This window comes from Oncorhynchus mykiss, chromosome 28 (genome assembly GCF_057628025.1).
Source record: "Oncorhynchus mykiss isolate SJ-2025 chromosome 28, ASM5762802v1, whole genome shotgun sequence".
In the NCBI taxonomy this organism is placed as follows: domain Eukaryota; kingdom Metazoa; phylum Chordata; class Actinopteri; order Salmoniformes; family Salmonidae; genus Oncorhynchus; species Oncorhynchus mykiss.
In genome coordinates this window covers 18,385,317-18,399,781 of record NC_143049.1, presented here as the reverse complement: position 1 = coordinate 18,399,781, position 14,465 = coordinate 18,385,317, and the positions used below count along the sequence as shown (strand labels likewise).

The 14,465-nt window shown below is 42.0% G+C and overlaps 1 protein-coding gene across 4 annotated transcripts in view; it reads left to right on the top strand.

Moving 5' to 3' along the window:
- The first annotated feature begins 6,461 nt into the window (after positions 1-6,461).
- The window catches only part of LOC100653470 (5'-AMP-activated protein kinase subunit gamma-2), a 54,705-nt gene continuing 46,701 nt past the window's right edge, over positions 6,462-14,465 (top strand). For 3 of the 4 annotated variants that reach the window (XR_005040215.2, XR_016492862.1, XR_016492863.1), the window contains exon 1: positions 6,495-6,777. Coding sequence is in view for 1 of the 4 variants with exons in the window: in XM_036966449.2 (XP_036822344.2) it covers positions 6,703-6,777 (75 nt within the window). In the remaining 3 variants the exon portion in view is untranslated. Of the gene's footprint in view, positions 6,778-14,465 lie in introns of all 4 variants that reach the window. The other variant, XM_036966449.2, reaches the window with a different exon arrangement.

Below are 14,465 nucleotides of genomic sequence, written 5' to 3'. Positions count from 1 at the left end.
TACAATGAAAGGCCAATCTAAAATGTGCAGTTTTGTCACAATGCAATGCCACTGATATCTCAACTTTTGAGGGAGCATGCAAAGTGCTGTTGCCAGAGAATTTAATGTTCATTTCTCTGCCATAAGCCACCTCCAACATTGTTTTAGAGAATTTGGCAGAACATCCAACTGACCTCAACCGTAGACCACGTGTAACCACGCCAGCCCAGGACCTCCACATACGGCTTCTTCAGCTGCGGGATCGTCTGAGACCAGCCACCCGGACAGCTGATGAAACTGGGTTTGCAAAACTAAAGAATTTCTGCACAAACTGTCAGAAACCGTCTCAGGGAAGCTCATCTGTGTGCTCTCGTTGTCCTCACCAGGGTCTTGACCTGTAACCAACTTCAGTGGGGAAATGCTCACTTTTGATGGCCACTGGCACGTTGGAGAAGTGTGCTCTTCACGGATGAATTCCAGTTTCAACTGTACTGGGCAGATGGCAGACAGAGTGAATTGCGTTGTGTGTGCTAGTGGTTTGCTGACCTCAATGTTGTGAGAGTGCCCCATGGTGGCTGTGGGGTTATGGTATGGGCAAGCATAAGCTACGGACAACGAACACAATTGCATTTTATTGATGGCAATTTGAATGCACGTAACGAGATCCTGAGACCCATCTACCGCCATCATCTCAGGCTTCAGCATGATAATGCACGACGGCCCCATGTCGCAAGGATCTGTACACAATTCCTGGAAGCTGAAAATGTCTCAGTTCTTCCATGGCCTGCATACTCACCAGACATGTCACCCATTAAGCCTGTTTGGGACGCTCTGGATCAACATATACAACAGGGTATTTCAGTTCCCGCAAATATCAATCAACTTTGCACGTAGCCATTGAAGAGGAGTGGGACAACATTCCAAAGGCCACAATCAACAGACTGATCAACTCTATGCGAAGGAGATGTTTTGCACTGCATGAGGTAAATGGTGGACACCAGATGCTGAATGGTTTTCTGATCCACGCCCCTACCTATTTTTTCCATGACCAACAGATGCATATTTGTTTTCCCAGTCATGTGAAATACATAGATTAGGGCCTAATTTATTTATTTCAATTGACTTATTTCCTTATATGACCTGTAACTCAGTAAAATCTTTGAAATTGTTGCATGTTGTGTTTATATTTTTGTTCAGTATATGATGGTCTGCTTGAAACAAGTTGGTAATACAGACCGGGTCAGGGATAAAATGTCAGTGAAGACACTTGTCAGCTGGTCAGCGCATGCTCCGAGTATGTGTCCTGGTATTCCATCTGGCCCCGTGGCCTTGCAAACGTTAACTACATTGGCTTGCAAAAGTATTCACCCCCCCTGGCATTTTTCCTATTTTGTTGCCTTACAAACTGGAATTCAAATGGATTTGGGGGGTTTGTGTCATTTGATTTACACAACATGCCTACCACTTTGAAGCTGAAAAATGCTTTTTATTGTAAAACTTGAGCGTGCATAAGTCTGGGCGTTGACTAGGCCATTCCAAGACATTTAAATGTTTCCCCTTAAACCACTCACGTGTTGCTTTAGCAGTATGCTTAGGGTCATTGTCCTGCTGGAAGGTGAACCTCCGTCCGTCTCAAATCTCTGGAAGACTGAAACAAGTTTCCCTCAAGAATTTCCCTGTATTTAGCGCCATCCATCATTCCTTCAATTCTGACCAGTTTCCCAGTCCCTGCCAATGAAAAACATCCCCACAGCATGTTGCCGCAACCACCATTCTTCACTGTGGGGATGGTGTTCTCGGGGTAATGGGAGGTGTTGGGTTTGCGCCAGACATAGCATTTTTTCTTTAAGCAATGGCTTTTTTTCTGGCCACTCTTCCGTAAAGCCCAGCTCTGTGGAGTGTACGACTTAAAGTGGTTCTATGGACAGATACTCCAGTCTCCGCTGTGGAGCTTGTGCAGCTCCTTCAGGGTTATCTTTGGTCTCTTTGTTGCCTCTCTGATTAATGCCCTCCTTGCCTGGTCTGTGAGTTTTGGTCGGCGGCCCTTTCTTGGCAGGTTTATTGTAGTGCCATATTCTTTCAATTTTTTTTATAATGGATTTAATGTTCAAAGTTTTCGATATTTTTTTTTATAACCCAACCCAGATCTGTACTTCTCCACAACTCTGTCCCTGACCTGTTTGGAGAGCTCCTTGGTCTTCATAGTGCCGCTTGCTTGGTAGTGCCCCTTGCTTAGTGGTGTTGCAGACTCTGGAGCCTTTCAGAACAGGTGTACATATACTGAGATAATGTGAGAGATCATGTGACACTTAGATTGCACACAGGTGGACTTTAACTAATTATGTGACTTCTGGAGGTAATTGGTTGCAACAGGTCTTATTTAGGGGCTTCATAGCAAAGGCGGTGAATACATATGCATGCACCACTTTTCTGTTTTTTTTTCTTTTTTTTTTCCTTTCACTTCACCAATTCTGACTATTTTGTATATGTCCATTACATGAAATCCAAATAAAAGTATATTTCAATTACACGTTGTAATTTGAATACTTTTGCAAGGCAATGTACTTTAAAGGTCTTTCTCACATCGGCTACAGAGAGCGAGATCCCACAGTCATCTATAACAGCTGGTGCTCTCATGCATGGTTCAGTCTTGCTTGCCTCAAAGCGAGCAAAGGAGGAATTTAGCTCATCTGGTAGGCGTGCGTTGCTGGGCAGGTTGCGGCTGGGTTTCCCTTTTTAGTCAGTGATAGTTTGCAAGCCCCGCCACATCTGTCGAGCATCAGAACCGGTGTAGTAGGATTCGCTCTTAGTCCTATATTGACACTTTGTCTGTTTAATGGCTCATCGGAGGTTGTAGCAGGATTTCTTATAAGCGTCTGTATTAGTGACCCGCTCCTTGAAAACAGCAGCTCTAGCCTTTAGCTCAGTTCGGAGGTTCCCTGAAATCCATGGCTTCTGGTTGGGGTATGTGTGTATGGTCACTGTGGGGATGACTCTGTCGATGCACTTATTAATGAAGCCTGTGACCAATGTGGTAAACACCCTCAATGTTATTAGATGAATCCCGGAACATACTCCAGTCTGTGCTAGCGAAACAGTCCTGTAGCTTAGCATCCACTTTATCTGACCACTTCCGTATTGAACGTGTCACTGGTACTTCTTGTTTGAGTTTTTGCTTGTAAGCAGGAAGCAGGAGGATAGAGGTATGGTCTGATTTGCCAAATGGAGGGCGAGGGAGGACTGCAGCTCCACTCTTTGGTCATCATCACCATACACATTTTGTTCATATTAATTTCTTCATATATTCTTTAGCAACTGATAACATATACAGATACAAATATCATCAACAGAAGTATGGCCTGCCATGAATAGTGTTTAAATCTATAAACAAACTGAAACAAGAGCTGTTGGATGTTTCTGCAAAAACATTAGTGTAATGGAAACCAATTAGATGAAGGGAACAAAACCTTTTCTCAGTAGAGGGAGAGAGAGAGAGCAAGGACCAGAGCGGAATGGGAACGGATGACTCATGGCTCACGCATCATCCGCATAAGCACCAGATGGACTGAGAAAGATGGGCTATGAGATCTGCCTCGCTATTCAAATGTTATACTCTTAGAAAAAAGGTGTTACATAGAACCTAAAAGGGTTCCTCAGCTGTCCCCATAGGAGAACCCTTTGAAGAACCCTTTTGGTTCCAGGTAGAAAATGTTGAGTTTCATGGAGAACCCTTTCCTCAGAGGGTTCTACATGAAACCCCAAAAGGGTTCTACCTCAAACCAAAAAGGGTTGTCCTATGGGGACAGCCGAAGAACCCTTTTTTCTGCATGTAGCAACAAAATATCCAACTAGAGGCTGCTTGTTTTGCTTAACCCACCACTGCATGTAAGAGAGAGAGAGTTAAAGAAAGATAAATTGTAAAGTACAGTACAGATACCCCCCAAAACTACTTAAAGCTGCAATATGTAACTTTTTGGGCGACCCGACCAAATTCACATAGAAATATGTGTTACAGATCTCTCTCATTGGAAGCAAGTCTAAGAATCGATAGATCTGTTCTATGTGCGCTAATTCTATGCTTCCTGTTCTTAAGCTTTGTTTTTGCATGTTTTACTTTCGGTTTTGAACATCAGCTGAAAATAATATATTTTTGGTTATGGAAAATATATTTCACAGTGGTTTAGATGGTACAATGATTATCTACACTATACTTGCTTGTTTTGTTACATAATCTGAAATTAGGCTAATTAATGTAATTTTAGCAACCAGGAAATGGAGGAGCAATTTCTGCGTAGTGCATCTTTAAGTAATACTACTAAGTCGTTTTTATTAGTTACTTTACACCACTGTATGTGTGTGTATATGTGTTTTCCAGTTCGATCACTGACCCCTTGGCTTGATTCCTACCCCTTTCTGGGTTTGGAGATCTAAAGTGATCAGACAATGAAAGTCCCCATCCCCAACACGGCCCTTTGAATAAAATGTGATGCTCTGCTTTATCTATCCAGTCTTTTGATATTTATGGGAGAAATGGAGATGGTATAACCTAGAGAAGGAGTCAAGGAGATAAGAACCATAATGAAACCAGGAGCTTATTCATTCCACCGATTCTGTTACAAAACGTTTCTTAAACGGAAACAAAACTATAGTTTTAGTTGCAAGTGTTTGGACTAATGATTACACAGCCTAGTTTCATAGACTAGACGTAACATAGTAAATGTAAATTCGAGAAACTCAAATTGATATGTTACATTTGGTATGGTTACATAAGAAAAAAGGCGAGGGGTTTGTTGCATTGGACTGATGAGTGGGCGTATAATGCAAACTTCTATCAACCCAAAGGATACGTGTTCGAATCTCATCATGGACAGCATTAGCAATTTAATTTGCAACTTTGCAAGGACTTACTACTTTTTTGCTCTTTTGCAACTGCTTAGCATGTTAGCTCACCTTAACCCCTAACCTAGCCACCTAGCTAACATTAGCCGAAACAAATTGTAATTTGTAGCATATTGTTGTGTTTTGCATCTGTTGCAGTTAACAAACCGTTAACGTACCCTCCTCACAGCATCTAGCTAGTCTGCCTCACCACAGTTAGCTTGCTAGCGTTAGTTCAACTTAACTATACTTAATGGATGCTCTTTGTGTATTCTGGTCAACTCCTCGATGGTGGATGGTGGCAGGAGTTGAAGGACACAACTCTTTTGTGCTGTTTATTAAGAACTTGACATACAACACAGACTGACTAGCTCCAGCACAAAGAAGTATACTGAACAAAAATATAAACGCAACATGCAACAATTTCAAATATTTTGCTGAGTTACAGTTCATATAAGGAAATCAGTCAATTGAAATAAATATGCCCCTAATCTATTGATTTCACATAATTGGGCAGGGGTGGAGCCATGGGTGAGCCTGAGAGGGCATAGGCCCACTCACTGGGGAGCCAGGCCCTGCCAATCAGTTTTTCCCCACAAAACTACTTTATTACAGACAAATACTCCTCATCTCAGGAAACATGGGACTAGCACAGGACCAGTATTCGACCCTAGTGACAAAATTAAGAAAATTAGAAGGGTTGGGGGGTTATTTCGGCAAGGCCATTTTCTAGAGTCAAATACTTTCTGTGGGACATACTACTTATATGTGTGTGTGTGTGTGTGTGTGTGTGTGGGGGGGGGTCTTTCTATAGAACAAACTTCAGGTAAGGATTGGCAGCCGAAATTAATCATTCATGTATGTGTATTATATTAAACATAGAGGAGGGAGTATGTAGGCAAGCAATAAACATTTCAGAACTACTAGTCGAATAAGACATGGGAGAGATGACGAATTTTGGCAAAGATATGTATTTATAGACTTAATACACTTGAAACAAATAGCCAAATCGAAAACTGCAGACATTACTAGTGCCTACCCCGCGATAAAACCGTCATAAAAAACGTGTTCATTGACAGCTGCCTTGAAGGACACAAATAGAAAAATGCTTTCTGCTACTAAAATCAGTGAAATGTAGGCTAAACTGACAATGGAGTGAAGAGCAGAAATCTCAACTGGCAAGCAAGTCGCAGCAATGAAGAATTGGGTGCGTGCGAGTTCACGCGAAGGGGGGGGGGGGATTCTGTCAGGTGGAGATGTTCGGCACCACACCGGCAACCTGAAGTTTAAACAAGTGTGCAAACAATATAAACACAGAGCTCTCATCTGATTGGCCAGTAAGCCATCAATCATAGGCGTAACAAGATAGGGATCGCCACTCATAACAATATCATACGTTTTGCAAATTGGTACATATTGTACGAATTACAGTTCCTACCATATCATATGCATTGTAATTCGTAAGATACCATACAACATGAATGAGGGACATCCACAAATAAATACATACCATACGAAACTTAACATATCATAGCCTACTAATTGGAGTGTTCCAGAGTTGCGTTTACTATTTTAAGTGTATCTCTGAGTCAAGGCAAGGTTGTAGCACACCCTATGTTTTATGTTGAAACAGCACGCTCAGTCTCGGTGATGTCAATACAGCGGTAGGTAGGCCTAATGCGTCGGTAGTGCAGTATACTTCCTGGTAAATTAACCAATTTCTTTGAAAGAACTTTGACTTGAAACTTATTTTTACACATAAAGACGTATGGCATATGCCACGCAATTTACCCAAACTTGATCTTGCTCGTTAAAAATAAAGAAAATAGCATTAATAGTCTGAAAATGGGGAGCACGGTGATGGAGTCTAACGAGAAGGATAACTCGAAGAAAAAGGGAATCCTACGCATAAATATGCCAGTAAGTTCCTAAATTATATACGGTGTGTGAGATCTATGGGTATTTGTTACTGTGGCATTGTGTCAAGAGCAGACGATGTGGGCGTTTATTATAACAGTGAGATTAATGCAGTAGGCTACGTTAGTGTGTTTGGGCCACAATGTTGCAAAAGATATTGCAACTTCAGCTATGCGCGGGTATCAGCGTTGTTACTGTACGTCAATCCACATGGGCATCCTTTCCAGTTGACAGCATCTAGTCCTCACATTTGAGGTCATGGTGTTTTTTTTTTATAGCCTTTTATGTTTTAATTACATCATAATAAAAAACAACACTGCTGTTTTATTTGATTAATATCTTAACACACCAGCATTGTTCTTTTCCATTCTTGCATGAACTGGAATATTAGAAACAGGCTAATGGAAGTTAAGAGTACGAGTTGGCTTGTTGTTAAGAGTTGACAAGTTGGCTTGTGGGCAATAAGATATCTGATGTTGTCGTTTACAAATGTGAAGAAGAAAAAAAAGATACAAAAATTGTAAGAAAAGGAAGCTAGGCAAACAGCTGGAAGGAAACACTGATCTGTTCTCTGCTCTGCTCTAAACCACTAAGTCATGATTCATTATGGGTGCCTGCATCTTAACTAGGGCCAACACGGAGGAGAGAGCGGAGGAGTCATGATTAATTGGGTTTCAGAGTATTATTCTGGTTTCTCTCACGTCATGTTCTCTGTGCTCAAGTTAACGAAGTTACTCGCATTAGCATCATATCAGCCTGGTTTAACCTGAAACAATGCTGAACAGTGAGCACAGTGTTAAGTCTGTTTTTTAATATATTTTTTTTATTTAACCAGGAAAAGCCCATTGAGACCCAGTCTCTTTTTCAAGGGAGACCTGGCCAAGAAGGCAGCAACAATCAATGCATTACAGAATTAAAACATACAATAATACAATACAACATGATCCAGCCCCCCCCAAAAAACATTTACACTCCTCCATAAGAGTCTCCATCAATATTTTAAATTCATTCAGTGGCACTAACATATCTAGATAAGGCATGGATTGTAGACTATTCCATGCCTCTGGTGTGCAAGAAGAGAAGGCAGTCTTCCCTAATACTGTGAATGTCCTGAGGACTTTATTAAGTAGCAACCCCCTAGCAGGTATGGTAACTGCTGGTGGTGAAGGAGACCAGACTACAGAGGTAAAGATGGAGTTTACCCAAAAGGGCTTTGTAGATGAACACATACAAATGTAGCTTTCTGAGCATATAAAGTGAGGTTCAACCTACCATTTGATACAAGGTGCAATGGTGGGTGACTTGGCATTTGTAATAAAGTGCAAGGATGCATGATCAACAGAGTCCAGTCTCTGTAAGACAGAGGAGGCAATTACTTTGTCACATAGGACCATGAAGGTTCGGATAGCTTTTTTCCCTTAATAAATAACATTATCACTTAACTGCATTTTGTGTTTACTTGGGTTATCTTTGTGTAATATTACAATTGGTTTGATCTGAAACATTTAAGTGTGACAAATGTGCAAAAAAATAAGAAATTAGAAAGGGGGCAAATACTTTGTCACAGCACTGTAGATGTAAGTTTGCTGGTTCCATCCCATTTCCCAAATCATTAATAAAAATTGAGAACAACAAAGGAGCTAAAATGGAACCCTGGGGCACACCTCTATTAATCTCAAGAAAGCTAGACTTGTAATTGTTAGTATATACACATTGTGTTCTGTCATAAAAATTATTCCTAAATCAATTTACTTCCCCTTCACTGAGACCAATGTTGCTGAGTCTAGCTAGCAACAATTCATGGCCAACTGAATCAAATGCCTTAAATCCACAAACAGGATCACAATTAAGGTGCTGGCAGGCTAGCATCATATGGGTTGTCTTTGGGTGCGTTTGTGAATTCAGAGAGTTGTCAGATTGTCAATTCGTAAATTCAGAACGGTGGGTTCTCGGACTGTTCAGAGTGCACCCTAGAGGCTCTGTCAGAGGAGTAGGGTTGATACAAGCGTTCTGACCTCACAATGGCAGTCAAGGACTAAAGCTAACTGGCTAAAGTTGGTGAGCTTGCTAGCTACTTCCAGACACAAATGAGAGAACACCTCACTCTGACCATTTTAGGTCAGCACCTCCGGAGTAAATGTTAGTTGGCTTGTCCTAGCCAATCATTCAAAGTTAGAGACAGCAGGTGCGGTACAGAGAGAGTCCAAAATAGCAGGTCCGGAACAAGGTAGCAGTGAACAGGTCAGGGTTCCATAGCCGCAGGCAGAACAGTTGAAACTGTAGCAGCAACATGACCAGGTGAACTGGGGTCAGCAAGGAGTCATCAGGCCAGGTAGTCCTGAGGCATGGTCCTAGGGCTCAGGGCCTCTGAGAGAAGAGCGAGAAAAGAAAATTAAGAATTAGAGAGAGCATACTTAAATTCACGCAGGACACCGGATAAGACCGGAGAAATACTCCAGATATAACAGACTGATCCTAGCCCCCCGACAAACTATTGCAGCATAAATACTGTAGGCTGAGACAGGAGGGGTCGGGAGACACTGTGGCCCTGTCCGACGATACCCTCGGACAGGGCCAAACAGACAGGATATAACCCCACTCACTTTGCCAAAGCACAGCCTCCACACCACTAGAGGGATATCTTCAAGCACCAACTTACCATCCTGAGACAAGGCCGAGTATAGCCCACAATCTCCCCCACGGCACGAACCCGAGGGGGGCGCCAACCTGGACAGGAAGATCACGTCAGTGACTCAACCCACTCAAGTGACGCACCCCTCCTAGGGATGGCACGGAAGAGCACCAGTAAGCCAGTGACTCAGCCCCCATAATAGGGTTTGAGGCGGAGAATCACAGTGGAGAGAGGGGAACCTGCCAGGCAGACACGACAAGGGTGGTTCGTCGCTCCAGTGCCTTTCCGTTCAGCTTCATACCCCTGGGCCAGACTACACTCAATCATAGGACCTACTGAAGAGATGAGTCTTCAATAGACTTAAAGGTCGAGACCGAGTCTCCGTCTCTCACATGGATAGGCAGACCATTCCATAAAAATGGAGCTCTATAGGAGAAAGCCCTGCCTCCAGCTGTTTGCTTAGAAATTCTAGGGACAATAAGGAGGCCTGCATCTTGTGACCGTAGCACACGTGTAGGTATGTACGCAAGGCGCAAAACGGAAAGATAGGTAGGAGCAAGCCCATGTAATGCTTTGTAGGTTAGCAGTAAAACCTTTAAATCAGCCCTAGCTTTTACATGAAGCCAGTGTAGAGAGGCTACCACATTTTTTGGGGTTCTAGTCAAGATTCTAGCAGCCGTGTTTAGCACTAACTGAAGTTTATTTAGTGCATTATCCGGGTAGCCAGAAAGTTGAGCATTGCAGTAGTCTAATCTAGAAGTGACAAAACCATGGATACATTTTTCTGCATAATTTTTGGACAGAAAGTTTATGATTTTTGCAATGTTACGAAGATGGAAAAAAGCTGTCCTTGAAATATTATTGATATGATTGTCAAAAGAGAGATCAGGGTCCAGAGTAACGAGGTGACTGTACAACCATCAAGATTAATTGGCAGATCCAACAGAAGATCTCTTTGTTTCTTGGGACCTAGAACTAGCGTCTCTGTTTTGTCCGAGTTTAAAAGTAAAACATTTACCTTCATCCACTTCCTTATGTCTGAAACACAGGCTTCCAGGGAGAGCAATTTTGGGGCTTCACCATGTTTCATCTAAATGTACAACTGTGTATTGTCCGCATAGCAATGAAAGTTAACATTTATGTTTCCGAATGACATCACCATGAGGTAAAATATATTGTGACAACAATAGTGGTCCTAAAATGGAACCTTGATGAACACCGAAATTTACAGTTGATTTGTCAGAAGATTGCGCGAGAAAACAGAGTGATGGCCTCTACTAAAAAGAGGAGGATCCGATCAACTTTCTATAGGCTAGGCCTACTATATTTATTTCTCAACTTTCCTAATATAAGCACATTGCTTATATTTACAGCAGGAATATAGCCTACCTGGCTGGCAAGAAAATTAACCACGGGAAAAGCGTCCTCCATTCGCTATTTAAGTGCATAGATTACATGTATTGTTGGATGCATAATGGTCCATTCTAAATCCAAACAAATTTCACACATACACTAAATAATATATGTAAAGATTAAATCAAGAATAGTCATTTGGGTGACTATTAGCCAATCACTTGTGAATGATGCCCAGCTTAAGAAACAATGCTGGTTGTTGGTTAGTCCTACTCATCTTGTTGGCTGACGAAAAGTGAATGTGGACAGTTCTTCCAATATCTTCAATATGCACCTCGGATAAGGACGCGCACAGTTGCGTCCCGGATGTGTCTGTCTTCACTAGAAGCCTGTGAGATTGACCTGATCACCGTTGTGCCCACAAAAGGCATGGATTTTTTTTAGGGTGCATTACAGCCACACGAAGGGAGTGCAGTCGGGAAATTCTAGGCATTATCAAGTGCTTGTGAAATTGTGAATGAGTAACTGATGTAGTGTGTACATCCTGCGCAAAAAAAACTAAGTAGAACTCATGCCTTTTCAAGCAACTTTTTTCAAATCATTATTAGAGTTGCATGATGAAGCCTTACAATGAATAAACATCTAAACATATAGCCCAACGTTACATTAATAACTCAAAATGAAGCATAGAGGAATGAATACCTATTTCTTTGTTAACCACTCAACACAGAATAGCCGTGTGCGCACTCCCTCATTGTTTGGGTAAAATATATTTTCTATTTTATTTAGCTTTGTTCAATTGTATTCTTCATACTATAAAATAATGCCACAGAATTCTAAGAAAATCTTGTCGGCTAAATTAACTAGTGTAGCCCACAGCCATATGGCATAGCCAGATCAGGACCTAACATAAGGACAACTCACAGTATGCTGTTCTGTTAATCTGAAATAGACTACATTTTCTTCATATTATTCTTTTTTTAGCCCTGTCTAAAATAAATAATGGATTTATTGTGAAGTGTAGGCTATATTACATGGATTAATTAGACTTTTTAAAATGTAGATGTTCCAAAGGTCTGCATCGGTGGGCTAGCCAGGAGATGCTAAATGTGTTTATGTTAATTAACGGTCAATGAGACGACCGTGAGACGACAGTTATTTGCTTGACAATCACTGGCTGCTGAAATTTCATGACCACCACAGCCCTATCCACACCCCTAAAATGTTTTAAATGTATCTGCGACCAACGGATGCACATCTGTATTCCCAGTCATGTGAAATCCATAGATTAGGATTTAATGAATTTTTTAAAATTGACTGATTTCCTTATGAACTGTAACTTTGAAATTGTTGCATGCTGCAATTACAGTGCATTCAGAAAGTATTCAGACCCCTTGACTTTTTCCACATTTTGTTACGTTACAGCCTTATTCTAAAATGGATTACATACATTTTTTTCCATCAATCTAAACACAATACCCCATAATAACCCCAGAAGCAAAAACAGGTTTTTAGACATTTTTGCAAATCTATATAAAAAACAAAAAACAGATACCTTATTTACATAAGTATTCAGACCCTTTGCAATGAGACTCAAAATTGAGCTCAGGTGTATCCTGTTTCCATTGATCATCCTTGGAGCCCACCTGTGGTAAATTCAATTGACTGGACATGATTTGGAAAGGCACACACCTGTCTATATAAGGTCCCACAGTTGATAGTGCATGTCAGAGCAAAAACAAAGCCATGAGGTCGAATTGTCTGTAGAGCTCCGAGACAGGATTGCGAGGCACAGACTTTGGAAATCTAGGGAAGGGTATCCAAACATTTCTGCAGCCAAGAACACACTGGCCTCCATCGTTCTTAAATGGAAGAAGTTTAGAACCACCAAGACTCTATGTAGAGCTGGCCGCCCGTCCAAACTGTGTAATCGGGGCAGAAGGGAGCTGACCAAGAACCGGATGGTCACTCTGACAGAGCTCCAGAGTTCCTCTGTGGAGATGGGAGAACCTTCCACAAGGACAACCATCTCTGCAGCACTCCATCAATCAGACCTTTATGGTAGAATGGCCAGCTGGAAAAGGCACATGACAGCCCGCTTGGAGTTTGCCAAAAGGCACCTAAAGATTCTCAGACCATGAGAAACAATATTCTCTGGTCTGATGACACCAAGATTGAACTTGTTGGTCTAAATGCCAAGCATCACGTCTGGAGGAAAACCTGGCACCATCCCTATGGTGAAGCATGGTGGTGGCAGTATCATGCTGTGGGGATATTTTTCAGTGGCATGAACTGGGAGACTATTCAGGATCGAGGGAACGATGAACAGAGCAAAAAGAGATCCTTGATGAAAACCTGCTCCAGAGCACTCAGGACCTCGGACTGGGGCGGAGGTTCACCTTTCAGCAGGACAACGACCCCAAGCACACAGCTAAGACAATGCAGGAGTGGCTTTGGGACAAGTCTCTGAATGTCCTTGAGTGGCCCAGCTAGAGCCCGATCTAATATCTATGGAGAAACCTGATAATAGCTGTGTAGCGACGCTCCCCATCCAACCTGACCGAGCTTGAGAGGATCTGTAGAGAAGAATGGGAGAAACTCCTTAAATACAGGTGTGCCAAGCTTGTAACGTCATACCCAAGAAGACTCGAGGCTGTGATCTCTGCCAAAGGTGCTTCATTGCGAGTGCTGGTGCATGTTGCTGCAGCTCATGTAGGTATTCTTTGGATGATAACCATCGTTGGAGCAGTCCCGTGCCTTTCCTTGCCCTTCCAGGAGTAATGTATGGATTAAAAAATACCTCTAGACATGTTTATACACATCTGCTTTTCCATGCAATTACATTGGTTTATTGCTACGAAATATTTCCTTTTCACCTTTGAAACCTGATGATTGGCATGCACAACTTGGATGTTCTACACTGATATACAATTATCACAATCTCCCTACCATCATATCTAAGCCAATATGACACCATAACAACTTGATTGGATCTACACAACACATTCCCTGCCTCTCGTCATGAGCTGCCAGTCCATGATCCCGGGCCAGATTAATCAAATCCGCTCTCTGCTTGCTTAAATTGTGTGCCATGCTATCCACAGTCAAAATAAAATGACATGCTTGCTAACTTGGTTAGCTATGTGATTAAATTAGTATTTTCCAACAAGTCAACTGTTTTTAGACTATTTAAACCAAGCAAGAGAAATAAACATTCAATCAGTACTGAGTGGATGAACAAAATCATTTTGGAACGAACACTTCTTCTTCTCTGTCGAAGTCAATGTTTTAGGAACAGAGTTCGTAGTGTAATGGTTTAGTTTCCTTCCGTGGATCTGAAGACTGTGGGTTCGCCTACCGTAGGATACATTTTTAACATTATTTTGTTCATAGTTTTGACAGCCCCCTCCCGACACACACTTATTTTCATTTATTAGGTGGCCTTTCGGTTCGTGGAGTGGCAGTGAGTGTGGTGGTGTGAACTACTGCATGCGTTTTGCTAGAACGGAGGTGAGACCAGCTCTCAGACTCAAGGAAGAGGTTGATGCACGCCATCTCTATGGTACTGCCCAGGGACACAGTGCTTTATGGCAGAGTGGCGGATTGTGGGACTGTCACGGAGAAATGCAAGCTGTTCCATGTGGAGCTGACAAACGACGTAACGTAAACTCGTACATCGCCTTGGTCCGTACAATTGCCCTTATTT